This window comes from Mercenaria mercenaria, chromosome 9 (assembly GCF_021730395.1).
Source record: "Mercenaria mercenaria strain notata chromosome 9, MADL_Memer_1, whole genome shotgun sequence".
Classification (NCBI taxonomy): domain Eukaryota; kingdom Metazoa; phylum Mollusca; class Bivalvia; order Venerida; family Veneridae; genus Mercenaria; species Mercenaria mercenaria.
In genome coordinates, this window is record NC_069369.1 from 23171899 (window position 1) to 23197238 (window position 25340).

Genomic DNA, 25340 nt, shown 5'->3' on the forward strand with positions numbered 1-25340 from the left:
CGGCAAACGTGAGACAGAACATTGCTTACATGCATTAAATAACAATAATAATGTTTATTCAGTTCCATTTTAGTATTATCTTGCTATGACTTAAATAAAAATGGTGCAATGTTTCAACAATACAGTACATATTTGTACTGTTTTACTGCAAAATATTTAACAACTTGACACAACAAATCTTTCCTCATATAATCAGTACTTAATATTTCTTGGATTAAATTTTTTCCTTCCTAGAGCAGCTTTTTCAGGTATGTGAGCATTCTGAGTTTAAATTTTTTTTATGTTCCTTCAATTTGACAAATTACAGAGTTTAAAAAACTCTCTATCTTACAATGAAATGTTATTTGTATTGATCAGAAGATAAAATACTTAAAAATCAGGGGCAATATTTTTTAAAACTACATATTTTGACATAAAAAAATCTAAAAATTGGTTAAATGTATTACCTCCCTTTAACACATTTCAGAATTAATTAAAAGAGTTGTCTGCTGTTTTTGTAAAACAACAAATTTAATAGTTTGTCAAGGGCCATATATTTAACTTAAATATGTTTTTAATGAAAGAGAAATGCAGATTAAAATGAATAGTAAGCAGATCCCAACTGAAAAAAAAAACGTCGGGAGTAACGGGTAGTCTACACTGTGATGGCAATAAAAATTTCGAAACGATTTTTATCTGAAAACAAGAATAACTGGATAAGACAAGTTCTGAGGGCGTTCGGTTGACCCGAGGTTCCGTGTTTTGACCCGCGAAAATCATGAAAAACTCGTAGTTGACCCGCACAAAAAAAGTGTCCCGTGCGTCAGCTCGATCCGCGAAATGCGTCTCGAGTTCGAAGTTCTGCATTGTGAATCAAAATCTCGGTGAATTTCAATTGTTCGCTGCCACAAACTAAGTATGCCAGTAGGCGGAGCGTCGTAAGTTAATTAGCTACTGACAGATGTCCATCACTCCACGCGCCGACTGACACGTAATTAGGTTTGTAATTCGGAAGTTAATTATCGCCGTTTTACGAAGTTTTCGGGCTCTCTGATCTCCGATGTCGGTCAGCTTTAATTATTACTCTTTCATTCTTTAATTATCGTTTACTGCAATCACATTAAATGCAAACAATTAGCAGCTTATCATGCGGCGTCAATCTGAAATCGAGTGATCATCTTTTGTTGTCATGGACACGTTTCGCCGCGCGTGCCTCCCGGTGACATCCTGTGTATTGCGTATTGTGTTTACAGACTTTACATAACCGAGATGTATAATATCGGCGCACTTTATTGCCGATTATGTTTTCCTTTCATCCAATTTTAAGGCGACTTGAACTTCGCTTTTCTGGGCGGGAAGGGCGAAGTGAAATATTTTAAAGCGAAGTTTTCGCTCAACTTCGCCACAAACGCAGTCCCTGAAAAATAACAGGACCATTCAGTCGGCTGATCGATGTTATTTGGTCGCTTTGTAAACAATTTTACGCCGATAAAATGTAAAGAGGTTGCAGGAAAAAACATTGTTGCAGCACAAACAAACAAATTAGTGGGATATTTTGCTGTTCAACAATGACAGTTATCTGTTTGTGACGATGTAGTGTCACCAATACTGGATGACATCTTTTGGGAGAATGCATATTGCGGTGACCACATCGTTCGGGATATTGTGGATGAACTGATCTCAGACTGCATTAAAAGTGAAAAAGAAAACAACAGTATGAAACATTCATTACAATTTTAAATACATTTTTGTATTAAACATTGAAGGGCGCCATTAAAATACTTAGTCAATCCTGTTTAATGATATATACCATGTATACTGTAAGCAAAAAAATACTCAATTGTTAGTGCGAGATTGGTAAAATACCCAATTGGTTTTAGCAAATACCCAATTACTTCTGAAAAGGCTGGGTAATGATATTATTTTTACCCAATTCAAATTTCCAATACCCAATTCAGACAAAAAGTGATGGGTAAATACCCAATTGCACCAAAAGCTTATCTGGAGCTCTGATTTACACAACAACTTTATTAACTCCATGGCAGATATATACATTAACCTGTGATGTCGTGCAATGGCTTTGACGACAAACAAACTGTTGATTTAAATAAAATCATATGCAAGTTGAACGTATTTTATGTAAATTTCCACTCGAAATTTCGGCATATAGTGACGCTTCCAGCCTGGCACTTTCGACTCACATTTCGGCCTTATAAAAACATTTTGACAAATTATTTATGAAAAGATAACTAGGGCCTTGCATTTATAATTGATTCATTGAAAACTCGATAAGTTTTTATAACTTTATCGCTGAATTATCGGTTCTTTTCATACTGATGTATGTTTTCAAGATGGCAGCGACTTTTCATTGGGAAAAGTATGGCCAAGTAGTACGGCTTCGTATTTATAAATCGAGATGCGGGCCATTCTCATCCATCAAAGGTTCGTCAAAATCCCAATTTCATCCGGGGAACCATGGTAGACCTCTGGTATGCGAGAATGGATGCGGGAGTAAAGACATCGGTCGATTCTTATGACTTTGGTATCCTAAATGTTTCGTACTAAAATAATTTGTACCAAAAAAAATCGGAAAAAAAATTGTTAGGCTTGGCAGGTAAAATTAGGGTCGGTCGGTTTCCCTGAACCACACATATTTTTTATTTTGGCCTTAAACATATATATATTGTACCTGATGTACCTCCTTTTGGAGACGCGAGTCGTTAGACTTTTGGGGTTCTTGTGCCCCCCTACTGGTTGCATATCCAGCCCCTAGTTCAGGGATGTACCGTATATTTAGTGTCTCCCATAAAATCATCCAATCTTGACTTAAATGTATTTAAAGATGGTGCTAAAACTATTTTGGCTGGCTTTGCATACTGAAAAGAAATGCCTCCTTAGTGATTGCTTATAAAATATAAACAGAAAAAATGTATGGTGACAGGGATTTTTTTCCTTCTTTATAAAGTACCCCTTAAAGGACCTTTTCCCAATTGAAAAATGCAATCTTTTTTCCCAATTATCATCCAAAAATTCCCCAAATGACCAAACTAAGTTTGCATTTTGATGACTGCAGAAGGAAAACTTAGTTACATTGACATTCACCATGATTTAACCATACAAAGCCCTCCTGTGTCAATTCCTCATTTTGAATGTGACTAATGCAATCATTTCCTGAATCCTTGAAGTTTTATCTTTCCAGCTATGCAGTAAAAAACAATTACGCAGCCAAGGCTGATAAAGTCTTACGCAAATGGTTTTAAAGCTATAAAACTCAACATCCCATTATGCTCATCAGGTCATGATCAGACTAAAAGAGAATTTGATTAACCACAGTTTGCTACTAATTACACTTTAAAGGTCACTTTGTGAGAACAGCAAAAAGGCTTTTTTTGAATAACTTACCTGGGTTATCTATATTTTATAACTAATACAGGTTACAAAATGCTTGAAAAAGTAACTGAAATAGGTTACATAACTTAAAACAGTTACACCCCTGACTGTTTAATTTGTACACCACTGAACAATAAAGGAAGCGTTTCTTGAATAAAGCAGCTAGAGCTGTACTTTTCAGCAAAACTAAGCACTTCGAGTCCGTATACGAAATTATCATATTAAATTGTGTTTGTCGCTTCAAAATATATGTAAGTGTTATAACCTATGTTCCTTCAATGTGCACACATTCTTAAACACACTGGTTATTCGGGTACCTACTCGTGTGAGCGATACCGCCCTCGTGTGATTTATGTACATGTTGGTGAACAGGAAATTCACACCTTTAACAGGTTATTATACCGTAATTAACTGAAGATTTGAAAAGTTTTAGTATTGAATGTGTAAGATCATACCTTAACTATATCCATGTCAAATATCTGTCTAATATAATCTGAATAACTGTGAAAAAAAATACGTTTTTTGCTGCGAAAATGAAGATATTTTAAGGCGATGGTATATATTCTCACGATTGATGGTATTATTTCGGATTATATGAGGATATTTTTGTTAGGAAAATGAAAAGCAGTAATTCTATGTGTTAGCCGTTACTTTCATTTCACAAAAAATGGAATCACAGTAAAATTAGATCGATTTTTTCGAAGACAGTGTGTAGAAAAAAAGATACCTCTGACGCAGTGATTCATTTTGCCGTGCGTCCTGCGTCAAAGACGCGTATTTTTCATGGGGGACGCGTTAATTTAAAATGTGTGCAGCCGCGGGACGCAAACAAAATTTACTTTATCACTGTTCGATTTGTAAAGCATAGGGCTTGAGCTAGGGAGAAACTTGAGCGAAATAGTCGCTTTGTAGCTCCCCACTTCGCTCTAATCTAACATCAAAGCAAAATTCAAGTCGCCCGATTTTTTTTTATCCACACTCCACCAGTTATCCGCTGTCAGCCTGTTGACACTCGACTGGAATATACGATTGCATAATTTAAGCTCCGCCTACTTCAGATTACCGAGAAGTGCGAAGGTGACACTTGTTTTGTAAACTGACTGTTGATAAACAAAGCAGTAGAGATTTATATTACCCGTACATTAGCTTACACATGCTTTTTTGACCTTTAAAAAGTATCTTACCTTGACTGGCTCGAATAATTTCCTTAAATCCACTTATTTTTACTCATATTTTTCAAAACCAAGACTTTAGAAACATAATTTTAATCACTGACACGTTCTGAGATTAAAATAACAACTGAAATTTACCCAAATTTTTGACACTCGCATCAAATTTAGAAATTGGGTTAAACATGTTTGACAACTGTTTCTTTTGATGTGAGCCGACACCAGCAGATCAAAGAAGACAGTATTCGAGTGATGTCATAGTGATGTCACTGCTATTGACATGCATTTAATTCACATACTTGTTATTTAAAGTGACTGACTTTGGGTGCATTAGCACTGGGAGCTTTATTTATTTTCTGCTGATATGGAATTAACATTTTTAATTAATTGTATTCTTATATTTTAGGGGTTTTCTTGGTTTGTGCAATCATTGCAAGAGTGAAAAAAAAAACCTTTAATTTGCAGTTTAATCACATCAGATTCACAAGGTTTACAAAGATTAGAAAACAGAATCACTGACATTTTCAGTGAATTTATTTACTTTAAATTAATAGACTTAAACAAAGACAGGAAATAATAAAATTAGTTACGTTATAATAATTATATATTAAGCGTATTTAGTTCCTTTTTCAACTTGCATGACTCATTACTCACTGGCTGGGACTCATTGTTTCAAAATATGTGAGTCCCATGGACTCGTATCTTCAGATTTCAAAATGAATCACTGCTGACGATGTACCATGGTACCATCCTCGTTGTTTCTGTCAATCGAGCGGATACCGTCCTCGTTATTGAAATGATCATTACATTGAGGCAGACCCATTTTCTAATTTAGCGATAACATGCAATGACCAGCCAACAGAAAGATAAAACTTTGGTCTTTTATGCCCTTCAGCTACTGGAAGCAGCCTATTCAGAGAAAAACTTCTCACATCGCTTCAAATTCGCCATCAACTTAGTATCAAGATCCATCTACATAGACACATTCTTATGTGTATTTTCAATTGAATATTGCTTCCGTACATTTTGTCTTGTTATTTAAGTTGTTACGGGGTATAAAATGTTCATAGCAAAAACAAAATTAAATTTGTTCAGAAATTCTATGATTTTTGTCAAATATTTTATTGCGATTGACCCATGTTTCTAAGCTTCGTTTTGAGGAATAAAGCCAGTGATTCGGTCGAAAAGTAGTCGAAAGAAGCCGGTAGTAAACAGATCCTTATTTCTCCATGTTTTGTTTTTCGAAAATTCGTATGGCACAAGTGCTTTAATCACACATTTTACTGCAAGAATACATCATGCTTGCATGAAATGAGGTGGTTTATGTTTATAGGCCTACACTCCAAACTGCAAGTTTTGCGGATCGAAACCGAAAGTAGGGGTTTATTGTGCGGACATGAGCATATTTTAGGGTAGCAGACCACAACTGACAGGCATTTTATTAGGAACTATTACACTCCCTCTTTATTTTCATCGGTACTTTAAGTTATGATAGAACTTTCATGAAAAATAGGTGTTGGAAAAAGGGATGTTCTATTATAATTTAAGATAGGTAAAGAGGACATGAAGTTTAGTAGGTTTGCAGGTTTGTCGGAGCATCGAGAAATTTGCTTATCATCAAAATGTTAAAAATCAGAGCTGAAAGGATGGGGGGGAAAAAAGAAAACGACGAGAAATTTTGGTGAACTGGGTCCACCCTATGCTTGCTCTGGGTAACTTTTTGTACATCATTTCAAAGTTATTACAGCTCGTCTGATACTTAAACTTTAACAAAATATCATCTTACCTGTCTTATCGTCTGTTGCTAATTCTGTATTGCAAATGGTGATTATGAATCTCAGGGGAGTAAGTTAAAGTATAAACAAACCAATCTGCTCTTATATTGTGCCTTTGTATTGTGCCTTTGTAGATTACAAGAAAGCGTTTGATTCTGTCGATCGTACGTGTTTATGGAATGAATTGCTGCAGCATAACATTGATGACAAAGTCTTTGAGGCTAAATATGCAATATATGATAAAGCCAAATCTTGTGTAAAGAGTAGCCATGGTCTATCAAATTTCTTCATTATAGCTCAACTGGTGTACGACAAGGTGAAAATTTATCACCAATCTTATTTTCTGTTTTCTTGAATGATTTAGTCTCACGTATGCCTAATTTTTTTCAGGACTAGTGGAATTATCAAACAATGTAAAGGACCTGCTAAATGATGATATTTCAGAAATGTTTTCAAGTTATTTTTGTTACTTTACTTTACTAGGAACAATTTGTTACAAGTTGAAAGAGGAATATATTTTAATATTGAGCTCAATAACAGGACTTGTTATCTGTGTGATAATACATCTTACCAAATGACTTTCAACAGTCAAATGTAATGTCATTTCAACGTTTATTTCATAGTAATGATAGTACTCTTCTTTTTAAAGTTAGCATTGTTTGTACAGAAAATAATTCAAATTTTTTGGGAGGAATAGATTTTTGTCACTAGCAGTTATCTGCTGGCCAGTTAAAACACTGTTTTCAAACCTGGTTAATTCTAAATGTACACCATCTTTTATCTTTTAGCTTACAAAATATTTGTATCAGATCTATTATGACCGTTAAACTACTGTTTTATTTTATGTATGCCCTTTAAGTGTTGTTTTGTTAAATTTGTTGTTATTATAATACTAATGCCCGTATGGGTCCAGTTATAACTAAAATCTTGAAATCTTGAATCTCACAGATTTCCTCCCTTGACGTACATTTAACGTTTACAACCGCTGTGAGGAATTTGTGAACAAACATTAAAAAGAGATTGGATCTGATAACCAGACTTCCCTATCTGCTTCTTTTTCTTCAGTTAGTCACCTGTAAGACACTTATACAGTAGTGTATATTGTATGCACTTGTAAATAAGTCGCATAATTAGCACGAACTTAATGGAGGGTGCACCTATAATTACAAGATACAATAAAAGGCAGATTTATGAAGCCGCTGCCTCTCCCTATACGAATACATGCCCAGAGAGAGGGTCCGATTTCCCTTTCAGGAAGAAATAGAAGGTCAGTCTTAACATAAGCACTTATGCACGATGCGACAAGTTTGGTCGCTTTCATAATGAGACTGAAGGAGAAAAAGAAAAACTCCAAGTAGGCAAGATGATAGAATGTGTAGAATAGAGGGTGGGTGTGAGGGAAGATTTGATATTGGTGAAATACTGCTAACTCACTTCTTTACATTTTTAAAGTTAACATTCTAATCAGATAGATCTACTAAAGGTCGGGTTTCACAATTCCAGTTCTTATTTCCAGATCCTCAAAGCGATTACCTTTAATTGCGTTCATTTAAGTGTACCGTATTGAGGAAGTAATCGTTGCGGGGAGTTTTATAAATGTTCACTGACATAACGAGGACGGTACCCATGTGCAAACGGGTAGGTATCATCGTTTATTTTCATCCATCGTCAGAGGTACCATCAAAAACAGCGACAGGATGCATATAATTTAAATTTTATCAACAAAAATAACTTGCAGGTACACGATCCATTCGTTTTGTAGTTGAGTATGCATAGTTTTACCAAGGAGAGTGCCAAATTCAGTTATCTCAACTTCGAACAAAGAAAAATACGTCTCAAAACGTCAAATTACATGAATTTCGTTACATTTCTTCAAATTTTGTAGTCATATCAATATTATTGAGGACTGATATTTTCACCAGCGCGAATTAATGCATTTCCTCGGACGATTATGTCTTTAAAATGTTCAACATGCTTAAATATGTGTCATACGTTGGTATTGTTTTTATATACCCTATACAACCTACATGTATATAAATCACACGAGGGCGGTATCGCTCACTCGAGTAGGTACCCGAATAACCAGTGTGTTAAAGTTTACAAAAATATTTTTTCTAACTTTTACTGTAGTATTTATTATCGTCAGTTGTAAAGTGTTGAAAGTGATACACATTTTAAACTGATTCAGGATACCCGAGTAGACTGTACACCTACCACACTCAACGGTCTTCGAATTTGATACACTAACGAGACTGATCAGATATTTTCTGAAGTTTTCAGACATTTTCATCTATCATCAAAACATTTAGCTGACATCACAGCAATAACAACAATTACAGTGCCTCTATATAAAAATCATTAGGAGTGCAATGACTTTCACACCCAACCCTTTTCTCCATTAACCAGGGATTTTTTTACCATTTCAAAACTGGGGCCCGGGGCCCATTCAGTTGGGAAAAATGGTGCGTAAAACCTGAAAATTTGGAAATCCAAACAAGAGCTGTCAGTGGACAGCGCGCTCGACTATTCTCAGTGCTTGATAGTATAATATAAGCAATGAGTAAAACTTTAACATTACAATAAGCATATTCTAAGACGAAAAGGGGCCATAATTCAGTCAAAATGCTTGATAGAGTTGCCTCCTCCTTTTTACAGACTGGGGTCATGATAGTAAACAAGTATGCAAAATATGAAAGCAATATTTCAATGGACTTTGCAAATATTTGGGGTGGTACGCAAACTTTAACATTTATTCTAAGTCGAAAAGGGGCCATAATTCAGTCAAAATGCTTGATAGAGTTGCCTCCTCCTTTTTACAGACTGGGGTCATGATGGTAAACAAGTATGCAAAAAATGAAAGCAATATCTCAATGGACTTTGAAAATATTTGGGATGGTACGCAAACTTTAACATTTATTCTAAGTTGAAAAGGGGCCATAATTCAGTCAAAATGCTTGATAGAGTTGCCTCCTCCTTTTTACAGACTAGGGTCATGATGGTAAACAAGTATGCAAAATATGAAAGCAATATCTCAATGGACGTTGAAAATGTTTGGGGTGGTACGCAAACTTTAACATTTGTGTGACGCCGACGCCAGGGCGAGTAGGATAGCTCCCCTATTCTTCGAATAGTCGAGCTAAAAATAAGTTTTACCATCATGCAACATTTATTTCAGCATTGTTATTGTTGGGTGTCGTATTGCAAGTCTTTTGTGTGACGCTAACGCCGACGCCAGGGCGGGTAGGATAGCTCCCCTATTCTTCGAATAGTCGAGCTAAAAATAAGTTTTACCATCATGCAACATTTATTTCAGCATTGTTATTGTTGGGTGTCGTATTGCAAGTGTTTTGTTTTGTATTTTTTTGTCTTTTGAAAGTGTCTACTAAATTTTCTGGTATTTCTTCAGTGAGAAACTCGCAGACACTCAACAGTCAGTAAAATTTTGGGAAATTTAAACCTATGAATTGGGAAAATAAGCACATTTTTGCAATTGGGATGGGGCCCATATTCGGCCCCAAAATCAGCCTTAAAAATCCCTGTTAGCAGAATTTTCATTGAAACAGCTTCGCAACCATCTTTTCTGGTGTAGTAGACAGTTAGTGTTTAAAAATCTCACAAAATCTATAGATATATATTATTCTATCTTTAAATGTATCATGTTGCGTTTCAATTCCCCAATGTAGATGATTTCTCAGGACATTTTCCCAGTTCTGTCGGTATTGGTGGCATTCCGAAACTGATGAAAAAAGGCTTCCCTTCATACAGGTGTGTATTTTTTTGTCTTTCAGCAAACAGTTACTGATGTCCTTGGAAAAGGCTATGGACAGGCTGAACAAGATTTGGGACCGAATTGGAATAGGAAGGGCAGCAAAGGAAGAAAGAAGCTCAACAGTTCTCAGGCATTTACAGGTATATGGTGTACATTGTAGCTGCTGCTAAATACTGTCATAGTGTGATTAAATCCTCTGTGGAAACACTGAGGTCAAGATATTTCAGTTTTCTTAAGATTTCATGAAATGATGGAAATGTATAAATGATATTAAAAATGAAAAATAACATCTTCAACATATAGTACATGTATGAATAAACATGATCGTAAGGTAGTGAAAGCAAGTGCCTCCATCTACAGTGGAATACTAGCCCTTACAGAAGAAAAAGGCCTGCTGCGTACTCTTGCTGTGTACATACTGCGTATATGATGCGTACATGATGTGTACTGAAATCAAGGGCTTTAAATAGTACGCAGGATATACACCGCACATACACCGATAGTACGTTTGTAGTACACTTTTGACATGCAAATGAGCTCTGCCGCGTACTACTTGCTGCGTACATGCTGTGGACTACATAGTACACAGGATGTACGCTGGAGGAAATTAGTATGCGGGAAATAGTACGCAGCATGTACGCGGCACATACACTTTTCACATGCAAATGAGCCTGCGGTGTACTACCCCTGTGGCGTACATGCTGTGTACTCCTGCGGCGTACAAGCTGTATACTCCTGGCCCGAGTCCTGCGGCGTACATGCTGTGTACTCCTGCTGCATACATGCTGTGTACTCTTGTGGCGAAACTGCTGTGATAATGTAAATTCCTTACCCACCAACTTTCGTATGCAAATGCTGATCATTTGGACAGAAAAAAAACAGAAAAAAGATAAGTGACATGCATCAATAAGTATTTACCCTTACCAAAATAATGTAGATTGATGTTATCAAATAAATTAGTATGCTTTTCTTCATCCACTTTTCAATGAAATAAATCAATTTTTGTAGCATGTAATTTGCTAAACATTTGAAGAAAATGGCGTAACTGCATCAAGGGGAAACAACTTTAATGCAACTAAATATAAGTGTTATGATTTATTATAGACGATGTGTGCGTAGTATGTATTTATTTTGATTAAAATCCATCTGATAACAATCTAGGACTGGAATTATATTAGCATTTATACACTTTTACGTCCGTAAAAAGTAGAGCACCAAAAAATTTTGGATTGATTTTTTCCAATGGGGCGAGCGCAATTAGCCAAAAATGTTCTGAAAATATACGAGCGGCAAATCTGATGAACAACTTTTTAATTTGGTGAGGCCTTAATGAGTTAACATAATGAGCATTAAAGCCTTTATAAAACATGATAGAATGTTGTTTTGCTTAAGAGTATTCAAATAACAGTGAGAGCTATTAATTCTTCTCATTTGGGCGCTGTTGAGGCATTATCCTGGTAATTATTTCATGTATTACAAAATGTAATGCAACGAAGTTCAAATAAGGCTTTTCAATTATCCAAGTTAGAAAGCTCCAGGATTAATTCAAAATGAAAAAAATATATATTTACACTGCATGCAAGGTGCAGCTCAGAAATCACTAAGATGTAAGCTTCACAAATGAACATTGCAAATAGTTTGGAAAATTTTCATTGTTCAGAATACCGGTAATCTGAACTATTCTATGCTATTAAGATAAAAGTTACTCGGAAATCAAGTTCTTGCTTCCAAAAAAAAAAAAAAAAATGTACAAATCCTTCCTGCATGAAGTGTACTTCAGACTTTTACCTAAAAAAATTCAAAGTATAAACACCAAAAGAAAATGAACAAGTCCCTCACGCATATATGAAGTTTACTTCAGACTTTAACTTATAAAAAAAAAAATAAGTATAAATGCCAAAAGAAATTGTACAAGTCCCTCCTGCGTACATGCAGTGTACTCCTTAAATTTTCAGAGTCTGTGCTGCGTACTTGAAGTGTACTAGTGACCTCCTGCGTACATGCTGTGTACTCGTCGAAATAGTACGCGGCATGTACGCGGCATGCGGTGTATGTAAAATGTACTCCTCTGGCGTACTACTGTGTTCGCGGCATATACACAGCAAATACGCAGCATGTACGCCACAGAGGCTTGCTTCTGTAAGGGAGGTCTACATATCAAGGAGCAAACAGAACAGGGAAAAATGTTAACTCCTTATTGCACAATGAAAACAAAGTTACAGAACTTTCAAAATTAGATCATAATTTGGTCTGAAGCAGGGTTGGCATTAAAGTGGGAAATACACATATTTCCGTGGACGTCAGGAAACACTGAGAATTCTTGAGTAATGCTGAGAAATATGATTCAGACGAATTGTTAGATTTAAAATTCTCCAGAATGGAAATTGGGTAACTGTTAACAAGATTATTGAAAACTTAAAGTGTTTGGAATTTGAAGATGTTAGTTTAATTTGTATTTTAGGGATTACTTGATGATATGGTTGAAGAAGAGGAGACACTAGAGAAACAGATTGAGCAGAGAGTAGAGGATCTTACCGTGGAACTGAAACAGCTTATACAAGACCTCAATTTACAAGAATTCAAGGTATATTAGCATCAGTTTACCAAGGCCAAGTGGCACTGACTATTTAATCAAATGCCGACATGACTCTAAATAGTTTTTTAGTTTATTCTTTATTTGTCAGAGTCTCATTGTAGGGATAACGCATGTTTTTTTTTCATGTTAAAAGATCTGCAGAATCTCGAGGGATTGGTTGGTGCCCGAGCCCATAGGGCGAGGGTACCAACGAATCCCATGGGATTCTGAAGATGTTATAACACGAAATGAACATGCGCTCACACTATTATAGCAAAAACGTGAAAAATTTCTAATAAATGAATAATTCTTCCTCAACGTCATTAAATTTCCATGAAATGCTAAGGTTGTTTTTTCACATTGACGTCATTTCCATTTGAATTATCCGTTTTGGGGCTGTAATATGTTTACGCTTTGCACGGAATGTCCATATATAAAAAGGTGTTATAACAGCACATGAGCGCGAGAATCTCTCTGTTAACACACGGTTTCTCTCCTGTTAAAACACCCCAGAAAAGTGACAATAACAGCAGTTTTATGCTAGAATGAATATTTTGGCATTTTTCCTGTGCATAATATTTTCATTAACAGGTACCATTTCTGTGGACATTATTATTTGCAGAAGGTATCGCTTTAAAAGGTAGATAGTCCAATTAAAGTAGTATAGAGAAGAAATAAAATACTTGTTGAAATACCACAGTAAATAAAAAGTGAAAAGTTATTGCAACCGCAAAAACAAATACACGTCACATGTGACAGTTCTTTTGCAAAAATTGTTATAATAGCCAGGGGTTAGTATGCCATTTGCCACTTGAGCCATTTGCTACAGTTTCATGAAAGAGGCTGAAAATGTGTTCAGGTTACTCTTAAAATGAGGTTATTTCCTTTGCATAACATTCTAATTCTATAATTCTTGTACTGAATCTGTCTGAAAATGGTTATTAAATGTTTAGTCAGTCTGACCATAGATAGCAATTAGCATTGATATATTTGAAAGACATCAAATGGAGGAAATGTTTCTAGGGCTAGTAATGATAAAGGCCTTTTGTCTTCTTTGTACAAAGTTTGTAACACATAGTCTGTTATGGTTTTATACTGAGCAAAACTTCTTTTATGTAACTTAACTTAAAAATGCTCAGAGCCTCAGATAAATGATTAAAGGTGGATATTTTGTAGAAAACACCAGGACTAGCAGTCCTACAAGTGGAGAAGGAGTTAAGGACAAAAGTGGAGACGCTGCGCAAGGAGAAGAAGGAACGTATGAAGATACTTGCCAAGTTGAAGCAGGAAGACCAGTTACTATGTGACGCCATGTGTATGACACCGTATTATATCCCGTCAGGTACCACCCCTTCTGGCGAACAGCTTGAGCAGCTGAAACAACACGTGGAAAAACTTGCAGTGGAAAAGGTAGTTGGTGATAAATCACGTGGTATCAGTAAAGGAAATTTTACAATAGATTAGAGTCATTTTACCTATGCTCGACCAGCCAAGTGCTCGACCACTATTTATAAATGTACATGATTATTGAAATAAACCTTTGATCTCACGATTGTTGTTCATTTATTTCCTTCCGAGTATACTTGTATGACATCATACACATTTGATCTAGATCTTTAAGGGGCCTGTTTGATTACAGACGACAGCTTCTTTGCATCTGTCAAAATACTTACCGTGAATCTCCTTTAGAAAATGATGCGTCTTTCCAGAATTCTTTAAGAAGAGTACTGGAACAACGTATTTTATAGTCTTCTAACCTTTATTGATAATTTGACATAAGCTTATATCTGTAAACTATCGACTTGAAAGTAAAATTTAAGATGTAAACAAACACGCCCACCTCTCGACGGGTGAAAACAAAAATGGCGCCTTCGTTAGTTGCGTTTGAGATAAAGAGATTCACCGCGCCATAAGACAAGTTCGATAAAATGATTATGGACATTTGACTTTTTGAAGTTTTTAGGTTGGTTTGATTGTTAAAACAGTTCGATTTCTTGTTAAATTACTTGATGGATACTGCAGACACACCATTTACCAATGTTCCTTTTGCCCGCTTTTCAGGTAGGTGTTTCTATCTCTTGTTTGAAAGTCTGAAACTTATTAGTTTTCAAATCTGAAAACAAAACTAGAAAATATGAAGTTTTGACTATAAAAATATTTGTTTGATCCTATGATTATCTCTGAAAAAAGAAATCGGCTGGTCGAGCATAGGAAAATGTCACTTTAAAATTTAGTGTTTTACACCCTATAGTTTGAACCGCGCAATATTTTATCCTGATCAATGCCAGCCAGACGCATAAGTGGAAATTAACCAATAAAAGTAGGTCAATTCAGAAACTAAACGTTTTCCACAACCTTGTCAGTTCTTAATTTGTTTCGAGAGATATACATGTAAATCTGGTCGAGCATAGGTTAAATGAGTCTAAGCTTGTTGGGAAAGCATGCACATATATCTGAAAAAATGTTTTCTGAAAGAACTAATCAAGTAAAATATCTGCTCCATTCTTGAGTATCTTAGTATATATCAAGTTTTGTTTTAATACATAAACATTGAATTATGTTACTTTTAAATTTTTGTTACAGTAAACAGAACTTAGTTCACATAGAGCAGTACCAACACATAAAAAATCAGATGTTATTGACATTTTGTTTACAAAACTGAGTCCTTGAAGAGCTTTGAAAAAGATATATTTATATACATGTCTATAAGTATAAAAATTGAAAACTTTGTTTTTTATTACTATGAAATTATATTTGCTTTGAGTGTGTTGATTAAGTTATGGTCATATTATTGTAACATGTGTTTGAATGGAAATTGTTAATGATTGATCATATTTTTATAGTTCAGTGTAACACTGGATTACTTAATCTGATGACATAGAACCTTTCTGTGTCATATCTTATTGTATTTACCACCAGTTTTGTCCATCATTTCAGACCCAGCGTTACGAGACATTTATCAAACAGAAGAAAGAAATCACAGACCTGATGTTACAGATGGACAGATCACCAGAGTCCGGCTTTGAGAAAGAGGTTGTAAACGAAGAAGAAGCATCATTCACCTTGTCCAAGGACAACATGCATGCCCTTGATGCTCTTGTTGCAGAGGTAAATATATATTAGTCTTGGTTGGATATGCTAGTTGTGTGACACGAAATGTAATGAACTTTTGTTTAATATGACTGACAGCTGGTTACCAGGGAACCTTGATGGCCGGGTGATTAAGGTAGCTGATTTTGAATTACTTGCCTGTCACCACCGCGGGTACAAAACACAATTTCTTAGTGTATAGAATTCTTCCTTGTGAGGAAGCAGTCTAGCTTGTGTTAATACTGATGGTTAGGGAGTCAATCTAGGTGCCCATTCATTCTGAAATAGTGGCTAAAGGAGCATCTCGGCTTTCCCTCAACCATCAAGGGCTGGACTTATAATTGTGTAAGTGTAGGATTAAACCAAACAGAACAAAAATAATCTTGCATAAAGCTTGAGATTTTAAAATAGATAAAATAAAATATTATATAGATTTAAGTTGAGACGAAACTTATTTGCCTGAATGTATATGCTTTGAACTAATCGATTTTAAATGATGGTGTTGAAGTTTGACTGAAATATCTGAGATATGCTGTATGCCCTGATTTGCTGAAACACTAGACTATTTTGCTTGTAATAGTTTTGTTTTAAATGTGATTGTCCATGTTCACATATATGAAAAAGATGAAGAAAGAATGTGAAATTACTTACCTGAAAGTTTTTGTCGTGTATGCAAGAGAGTTGTAAAAAAGCTTGACTGAGAAAATGTTTTTCCCTTATCAACTTCTTTTTTAATGTGTTTAAAAGTGTACCTTTCAATTTTACAGCTTTTATCCAGTAAGACCAAATTGGAAATGACAGTTGCTAAACTGTGGGATAAGTTACACACACTGTGGGAAAGGTTAGAAGTTGCTAAACACGAGCAGGAGTTATTTGAGGACGGTAAAGAAGGCATAAAACCAGCAGTTATTGAAGCAGTAAGTCATTCTTCTAATGCAGTCTGAAATCATAGACTGCTGAAAGCATGTGTTAGAGATGATGATCATTTGAACTTAATAACATTGACCTTCACACTATATGAAATATCCAGTGTGGCTTTTAAGTGATTAGTATGCTACAGATTGAGTAAAACTTGCTTATGCTATATATATATATATATATATATATATTGTCAATTCTAATATGTCTTAGATGTAAAATAGTAGATAATATGACATAGCACTATTTATGGGTTGCTGGGTTGCTACAAGTAGTAGTTGGAAGTGTAGTCTAATGTTGCCTGTCAACTAAGGGGCCGTGACTTCAAGCCCACCTTGGCCTTGACCATACCTTCATGTATGACAGCAGTATAGGAAGTGGATTGTAGAGTGATTTGAAAGAGCACTAAGCTATCATTAATCGAGCTGAAATAAAATTGTATCCACTTAAAAACATCTGTGTTGACATGATGATGATGTCACTTTTGGTTTGTGTTATTTAAGAATAAACATTATTTGTCATATTGGAATTGAACTTGAGTTGAAATGTCATATAACATATAGATAAAATGCTGCCTTAGGCCCAGATAGCTTTAATAATACATTGCTAATGATACTTGTAAAATTTGACATTCAGCTTTAGATAACTAGATTATTTTGTCTTCAGCTTAACAGTGAAATACAGAGATGTGAGGCCCAGAAGTTAGCACATATTCAGAAGTTTATAGATGGTATGAGACAGGAATTAGAACTCTGGTGGAACAAATGTTACTTCAGTGCTAAACAAAGGAGTGAATTTAAATTCTTTACTGAAAGTAAGTTTGTTCATGTCTCTGAATTTGAAGTGAATTGAGAGGATGAAACCTGATTGAAATCATATAAATTCATACTGGTTAGAATGTGTGTCTTAGGATGGTCAGAATTTTGTTATTAACATACATATACATGTGTGTTGTAGAGTGTAAGCATTCAGTTGATAGCTTAGTTGCAGTCTGCTTGCTTAACCCTTTAGCCTGCTTGCGGCAAGGGATTATGCCTTTGAGACCAGTGTAGACCTTGATCAGCCTGTACATCCATGCAATCTGATCAAGATCTGCTCTGTTCACCACTCAGTCGGTATCTAATTGGTAAGCATCCCTTTTAACAGTCAATGGTACTGTCCAGATTGAAAGATGGGCAAGTTCATTATAGAAATTTAGTAGGGTAATGGTTAAAAAGGGAAGTGTTGCATCTGTTTTAATAGTAACATTGTTTATTTCTGTGCTGGACAACTTGGGTCAAATTTTTAAAAAGAAATTTATCATAAGCACTTTCCTGTTATTTAGTCAGAACCAAGAACATTAGCTTATAGCAGTACATATACATCTACTGTGAAATCATGTCAATTCGTGGGCATGAAATTTTATGGTTTGGGCTGAAAAAAGTGGGAGGGGGAGCATTAATATTTCCCCTTGTCTGTGTCTGTCACAATTTTTATTGTACGTATCTCAAAAAGTACTTGACCCAGAGTCATCAAACCTAACAAGATTGTTGTTCAGCACGTAAAGTTATGCACCTAGTGTTTAAATTTGGATTTCATACAGTCAGAACAATGGCCCTTGATTAAATTTGATGGTTTGGGCTTAAAAAATGGTAGAGGAGCACTTAGAAGTAAGATTTGCCCTTGTCGGTCTGTTGCCCATCACGAGGATGATTGAGGGTTATAGGCATGGTCTCCGTCCGTCCTTCTGTCTGTCCATAACATTTTGTGTCGGCTCTGTATCTTGTTAAGCCCTTAAAGGATTTTCATAAAACGTGGGTCAAATGATCAACTCATCAAGACAATGTGCAGAACTCATGAGTCAGCCATGTTGGCTCAAGGTCAAGGTCCAAGGTTTGAGCCTTCCATTTAGTGTCCGCTCTGTATCTCTTAAACCCCATGAAGGATTTTCATGAAACTTGGGTCAAATGATCAACTCATCAAGAGGATGTGCAGAACTCCTGTCATCTCAATGTCACAACTCAAGGTCAAAGGTTTGAGCTCTGTATCTCCTAAACCCCTTGCAGGATTTTTATACTTGGGTCAGATGATCTCATCTTGACGATGTGCAGAACTCATGAGACAACCATGTTTGCTCAAGATCAAGATCACAACTCTAGGTCAAAGGTTTGAGGCTTCCATTTTGTGTCTGCTCTGTATCTCCTAAACCCCGTGCAAAATTTACAAATTTATTGATTTCATCATACAGGGACTATAAAATATACTAAACAACATCAAAGCTTCCACCCAGAACCATCAATCCTTTCATTATCCATAATAGCAGCTGGGGATATAGCTGTCTTTCAGACTGCCTTGTTCATTATTTGTGTTGTGAATATCTCAAAAAAGTATTTGACCCAGAGTCATCTAACCTCACAAGATTGTTTTTCAGCACGTAAAGTTATCACCTAGTGTTTTCATTGGGATTTCACACAGCCAGAACAATGGCCCTTGACTCAAAAAATGTGCATACTGTGAGAAGAGTTGGAGCACCAGTGTCCTGTAGACAAACATCTTGTTTGAAAAATAAATGAACTTTTTATGCCCCCGAAGGGAGGCATATAGTTCTTGAACCGTCTGTCGATCTGTCCGTAATTTTCGTGTCCGGTCCATATCTTTGTCATCCATGGATGGATTTTCAAATAACTTGGCATGAATGTGTACCACAGTAAGACTATGTGCCGCGCGCAAGACCCAGGTCCGTAGCTCAAAGGTCAAGGTCACACGTAGACGTTAAAGGTCATATTTCATGATAGTGCATTGATGGGCGTGTCCGGTCCATATCTTTGTCATCCATGGATGGATTTTCAAATAACTTGGCATGAATATGTACCACAGTAAGACGACGGGTCGCGCGCAAGACCCAGGTCCGTAGCTCAAAGGTCAAGGTCACACTTAGACGTTAAAAGTCATATTTCATAATAGTGCATTGATGGGCGTGTCCGGTCCATATCTTTGTCATTCATGCATGGATTTTAAAATTATTGGGCATGAATGTGTACCACAGTAAGACGACGTGTCGCGCGCAAGACCCAGGTCCGTAGGTCAAAGGTCCTAAACTCTAACATCGGCCATAACTATTCATTCAAAGTGCCATCGGGGGCATGTGTCATCCTATGGAGACAGCTCTTGTTTTTATGCCCCCAAAGGGAGGCATATAGTTTTTGAACCGTCTGTCCGCAATTTTCGTGTCCGGTCCATATCTTTGTCATCCATGGATGGATTTTCAAATAACTTGGCATGAATGTGTACCACAGTAAGACGACGTGTCACGCGCAAGACACAGGTCTGTAGCTCAAAGGTCAAGGTCACACTTAGACGTTAAAGGTCATATTTCATGATAGTGCATTGATGGGCGTGTCCGGTCCATATCTTTGTCATTCATGCATGGATTTTAAAATAACTACGCATGAATGTGTGGCACAGTAAGACGACGTGTCACGTGCAAGACCCAGGTCCGTAGGTCAAAGGTCCTAAACTCTAACATCGGCCATAACTATTCATTCAAAGTGCCATCGGGGGCATGTGTCATCCTATGGAGACAGCTCTTGTTTTTATTTTATTACATGGATAAACCTAACCTAAGTCCCCCACAAAATATTTATAATTTTACTTCATTTATAATGAAATGTGATATTAGGGGATCACTTGAATGTCAAAATATTTTATTAAATGTTTAACATATTTTCAGCAAATTACACGGAAGAATTATTAGAATTGCATGAAAAGGAAGTAATGAGGCTTAAAGAACACTACGAAACCCATAAGCAGATCTTAGAACTGGTTGGGAAACGTGAAATTCTCTTCAACAAAATGATTGAATTTGAGGTAAATGTATACTGATATCGAATGAAATCCAGAACCCAGCAGAACTTCAGTTTTGTGAGTAGTACTTGAATCAACATGCTTTCAAAAGTGAGACATTTAAGCAAATATTGTAAATAAGAAAAAGAGACAAAGAAGTTTAAAGGATATTAAAGTTCGGAATCTTAACTGCCCATGAATCACGAAACTTGGCCATGTTGAATTTTTAAGTTCCTAGTATGGTATAGCTATTTTGGCAGTAATTTGTAAGAAAATGGTTGAAAAAGTAACTTTCGACCCCTTTTTATACGCCCGTTTTACGCCGTTTGAAAAACGGGACGTATTATGGGAACGCCCGTGGCGGGCGGCGTCCACAGACTTTGTCCAGAGCATATCTTCTACATGCATGAAGTGATTTTGATGAAACTTGGCACAGTTGTTCACCATCATGAGACGGAGTGTCATGCGCAAAAACCAGGTCCCTAGGTCTAAGGTCAAGGTCACACTTAGAGGTCAAAGGTCAAATTCAAGAATGACTTTGTTCTTCATGCATGGAGGGATTTTGATGAAAGTTGGCACAATTGTTCATCATCATGATCCGGAGTGTCATGCGCAAGAACCAGGTCCCTAGGTCTAAGGTCAAAGTCACAGAGGTCAAAGGATACAAGAAAGAAAACTTTGTCGGGAGCATATCTTCTTCATGCATGGAGTGATATTGATATAACTTGGCACAAATGTTCATCATCATGAGGCGGAGTGTCATGCGCAAGAACCAGGTCCCTAGGACTAAGGTCAAGGTCACACTTAGAGGTCAAAGGATACTTGTAAGAATGAAAACCTTGTCCGGAGCATTTTTTCTTCATTCATAAAGGGATTTTGATATAACTTGGCATTAATGTTCACCACCACAAGACGGTGTGTCATGTGCAAGAACCAGGTCCCTAGGTCTAAGGTCAAGGTCACACTTAGAGGCCAAAGGTCAGATACAAGTATGACTGTCCGAAGCATGCTCTTTTCTTCTTCATGCATGGAGGGATTTTGATGTACCTTGGCACAATTATACACCATCATGAGACGAAGTGTCATGCGCAGTTCCCTTCTTTAGAATTACTTCCCTTTGTTGTTACTATAAATAGCTTATATTGTAACTTTTTCATTACTAGTCGTATGGAAAAATCGAGACCACTTTTCTGTAGTACAACATGCATGCTACATCCAATTTTGAGGTGTATTTTGACCAATTTCTACCTAGTAAAGATTTTTGTGTGGACTTACAATTTTTTTTTTATTTATTTTTTTTTTTAAGATTAACTTCCCTTAGTTGTTACTATAAATAACTTATATTGTAACTTTTTTATAATTGACCATAGGGAAAAAACAAGACCACTTTTCTGTGGTACAACATAGATGTTACTTTCCAATTTTAGGTGTATTTTAAGGTATCTCTACCTGGTAAGGAGCTTTTTTGTGGACTTGGAAAAACAAAAGACTTACAATGATTACTAAACAACCACAAAATTAAAATTCCATTTGCAAATACAGGTGCTAGAGTAAAGAAATTGGCTGTGACAGGCGTATATTGTGACATTCTGGCACTCTTGTTTGTATATAGACAACAAGAAACTTGATTTACTGTGTTTTGAACATTAAACAGGTTTTTTTTTTCCACTTTTACCAGAATAGCCCTACTTAGGGTAGATTGGGGGCATTCAGAGGTGCAACATGGCAGTTTTGGTTTGTTAATTGTCCCATGTAAATTGAATTATCTATGAAGAGAATGTGTGTTCATTCAAGAAGTGAATTTTTGAAATTATTATTTGTACTTTGCAGAAAAGAGCAAATGATCCAAATCGCTTCTTTTCCGATAGAGGCGGAAAATTGCTACTGGAAGAAAAAGAGCGTAAGGCCCTAATGAAACAATTACCAAAGGTAAGCTGTTCATTATGTGATTATAAAGGTTTCATTTTACACATTGATGATTATTCTGTTGTTTAATTTGTTGTTGGAGAAACAACATATGTAGGTCATTAATTCAGCTTATTGGAGTCTGTGTAAAGTAGAAAGGGAATTAAAGAAAGAAAAGCTTTAGGTGTACTGTCAACTTACTGTGCAAGAGTAAAGTCCCTTGACAGAGTATCATGGCCCATTGAGTTAGATACTAGGGTCAAAGATTTTGATTTATATCATTATGCTTTGACAAAGATATGTTGACATTTACTTCTAGGTTGAGCAGGCTGTGAAAGATGATATTTTACTTTGGGAAAAGGAACATGGAAGATCATTCTTAGTAAATGGAATGTCCTTTATAAGATATATTGAGAAAACATGGACAGACTACGAGGAGGCAAAAGTTAGAGAAAAAGAAGAAAGGGTAAGATTGATGAGGTTTCAAGTGTTGAGTTTCAATGAATATTGTTATTTTAGAACAAAATTTAGAAAATGACCACATATATAGCAGTAAATGTCTACTAAATGGTGTGTGAAAAATAAATTACACAGCTACCTTCGTACAAGAACCTGACTAGAAAGCAGTAAGCATTTAATTTTAAATTCTCTTACACCTACCCAGAAATGAGAACAGTCAAACTTATGCTACAGACCATTTCTTAACATAGACTATCTTGCTCTAAAGACTGCTCTTTTGTTTCCTGTTTTAATTTTACCTTGAGTTTTAACCTGTGAATAAAGACCACCTGCAAAATAAAGAATATTTTTAGCACCCACAACGTGGAGAAATATAATAGTCTGAGACTGAAAACGGTTTCTGATCAATAACTGAAGAACACTTTGGACTACAGGTGTAAAAAACCCCGCCCGCTTAGCTCAGTAGGTAAGAGCGTTGGTCTACTGATCGCGGGGTCGTGAGTTCGATCCTCGGGCGGGGCGTATATTCTCCGTGACTATTTGATAAACGACATTGTGTCTGAAATCATTAGTCCTCCGCCTCTGATTCATGTGGGGAAGTTGGCAGTTACTTGCGGAGAACAGGTTTGTACTGGTACAGAATCCAGGAACACTGGTTAGGTTAACTGCCCGCCGTTACATGACTGAAATACTGTTGGAAAACGGCGTTAAACCCAAAACAAACAAACAGGTGTAAAACTTCATAGGATGATTGCCTATGGTCTGTTAATAACCCCTATTGTTTTAGGGGTCAGTAGGTCAAGGTAGGAGTGACCTTGAGACTGAACATAGTTTCCAAGCAATAACTGTAGAACACTTGGATTACGGGCGTTAAACTTTATAGGGCTATTGTTTTTGGGGTCAGTAGTTCAAGGTCACAGTGGTCTTCAGACCGAAAATTGTTTCTGAAGTATGCTTTTGCATTATGTCATCAAACTTCATTGAATGGTTGCCTATTGTCATTAGATGACATTCATTGTTTTGTGGGTCCATAGGTCACTGGAGAACTTTTGGCCTACAGGCATCAAACTTTATGGGATGATTGACTGCGGTCAGTAGATCACCCCTAATATTTTTGGTATCAGTAGGTTAAAGATCGTTGTCACAATGACTTTGAGACTGAAAACGGTTACTGACAATGCACAAACCACCAAAATGGTTGGCAGATGTCCCCTATCCGTGTTGAACACCCAGGATCTACACACTTTTTCTAGGAGTGGATTTGTTGAGCGCTAATTTTTTCTGTTGACTTTTTGCAAAGAAATCTTAAGCTTTTTACTTTCTTCTGATGTTTCATGTTTTGTTTATGGTCATGATGGAAATGGAAACTTAAATATTGCCATCAAAACTTTGACATTGCAGTTTAGAGAAAGGAAAATTTATTTGAAAAGAAAATGAACCTGGTAAAATAAGAAATAGCAATGAATTTTGTCCAGGCAGTATCAGTAGGAGTTTTTTATTATAACTGTTCACAGCAAAAAGCCAGAACGAAGCTGATGAATGAAGAGATGATTTTTGGCAGTAAGCCAAGTACGCCAGTGAAACGAAGGTTCCAGACAACAAATACACCGACAAAAACACCAAAATATAGAAAGGTAAATACTTTTTCATAGAAGAATCAGTTCAATCCTCAACATTGGACCAACAGAAATGAAGTGTATCTTAAATCATGTCTTAATGTTATAAAAATGATTGTTTAACAGATGTAAGGATAGAATATAATATAACTGTAGATGTTTATGAATGAAAGAAAAATATGTTGGCATTTCTTTGTTCTGTCAAAAGTAAACATAGTTCAATAATCTTTTAAATTTTTCATAAGTGTAGATTTTGTTTTGATAGGTTTTGTTAGAAATGCCTTTTTGATAGAAACTTCAGTTGTAAAGAAATATAGAGGAAAAAAGACAAGAATTTTTATCAGTATTTGTGCTGTTTTAGATTGACAGTACATGTAGCAGTGGTAGTTCTACAGTACATGTAAATATACGGGTAAAACAACACTTTGTACTTATGAATGCAATCTGTTATTAATAGTCTTTTCAACTTGTTTCCTAACAACTTTCAGCTTCACTTGTTACCTGCAGCATAGGAAGGCATTCTTCTTTCACTCCTAATATTTTTCAAGTTTTTCCATACAGTAACATGTTCAAAATGTTTTTAAAAAGTGCCCTTTTACTCATTGTTAAATTGATAAGATGAGTTTAACCTAAAATTATATAATATTCTTGAGCTGTTTCGATTACTGGGTATACAATGGAACCCCTCTAATCTGAATGACCTGGAACAGAGTAGAAGTTCAGTATAGATGGGTTTTTGGAGGAGAGGGGTTTTGTCAGTGAAATTCATGCTACATTACATTGTTATACAATTACATGTACCAAGCAACCTGATTCATTAAAAATCCTTCTCTTGGTTAGTTACTGTATGAAACAACACCATTAAAGTTTTAT

The 25340-nt window shown here is 36.0% G+C and overlaps 1 protein-coding gene across 5 annotated transcripts in view; it reads left to right on the plus strand.

The window, feature by feature from the left end:
• Window positions 1–25340, plus strand: part of LOC123546042 (protein regulator of cytokinesis 1-like) — a 39916-nt gene that overhangs the window by 2623 nt on the left and 11953 nt on the right. For 4 of the 5 annotated variants that reach the window (XM_053551022.1, XM_053551020.1, XM_053551019.1 and 1 more), the window contains exons 2-12: window positions 10102–10222; window positions 12544–12666; window positions 13834–14067; window positions 15595–15765; window positions 16515–16664; window positions 17332–17479; window positions 20375–20511; window positions 22318–22416; window positions 22712–22858; window positions 24366–24485; window positions 24829–24879. In XM_053551022.1, coding sequence (XP_053406997.1) covers window positions 10102–10222; window positions 12544–12666; window positions 13834–14067; window positions 15595–15765; window positions 16515–16664; window positions 17332–17479; window positions 20375–20511; window positions 22318–22416; window positions 22712–22858; window positions 24366–24485; window positions 24829–24879 — 1501 coding nt within the window. The remainder of the gene's footprint in view (window positions 1–10101; window positions 10223–12543; window positions 12667–13833; window positions 14068–15594; window positions 15766–16514; window positions 16665–17331; window positions 17480–20374; window positions 20512–22317; window positions 22417–22711; window positions 22859–24365; window positions 24486–24828; window positions 24880–25340) is intronic. The other variant, XM_053551021.1, reaches the window with a different exon arrangement.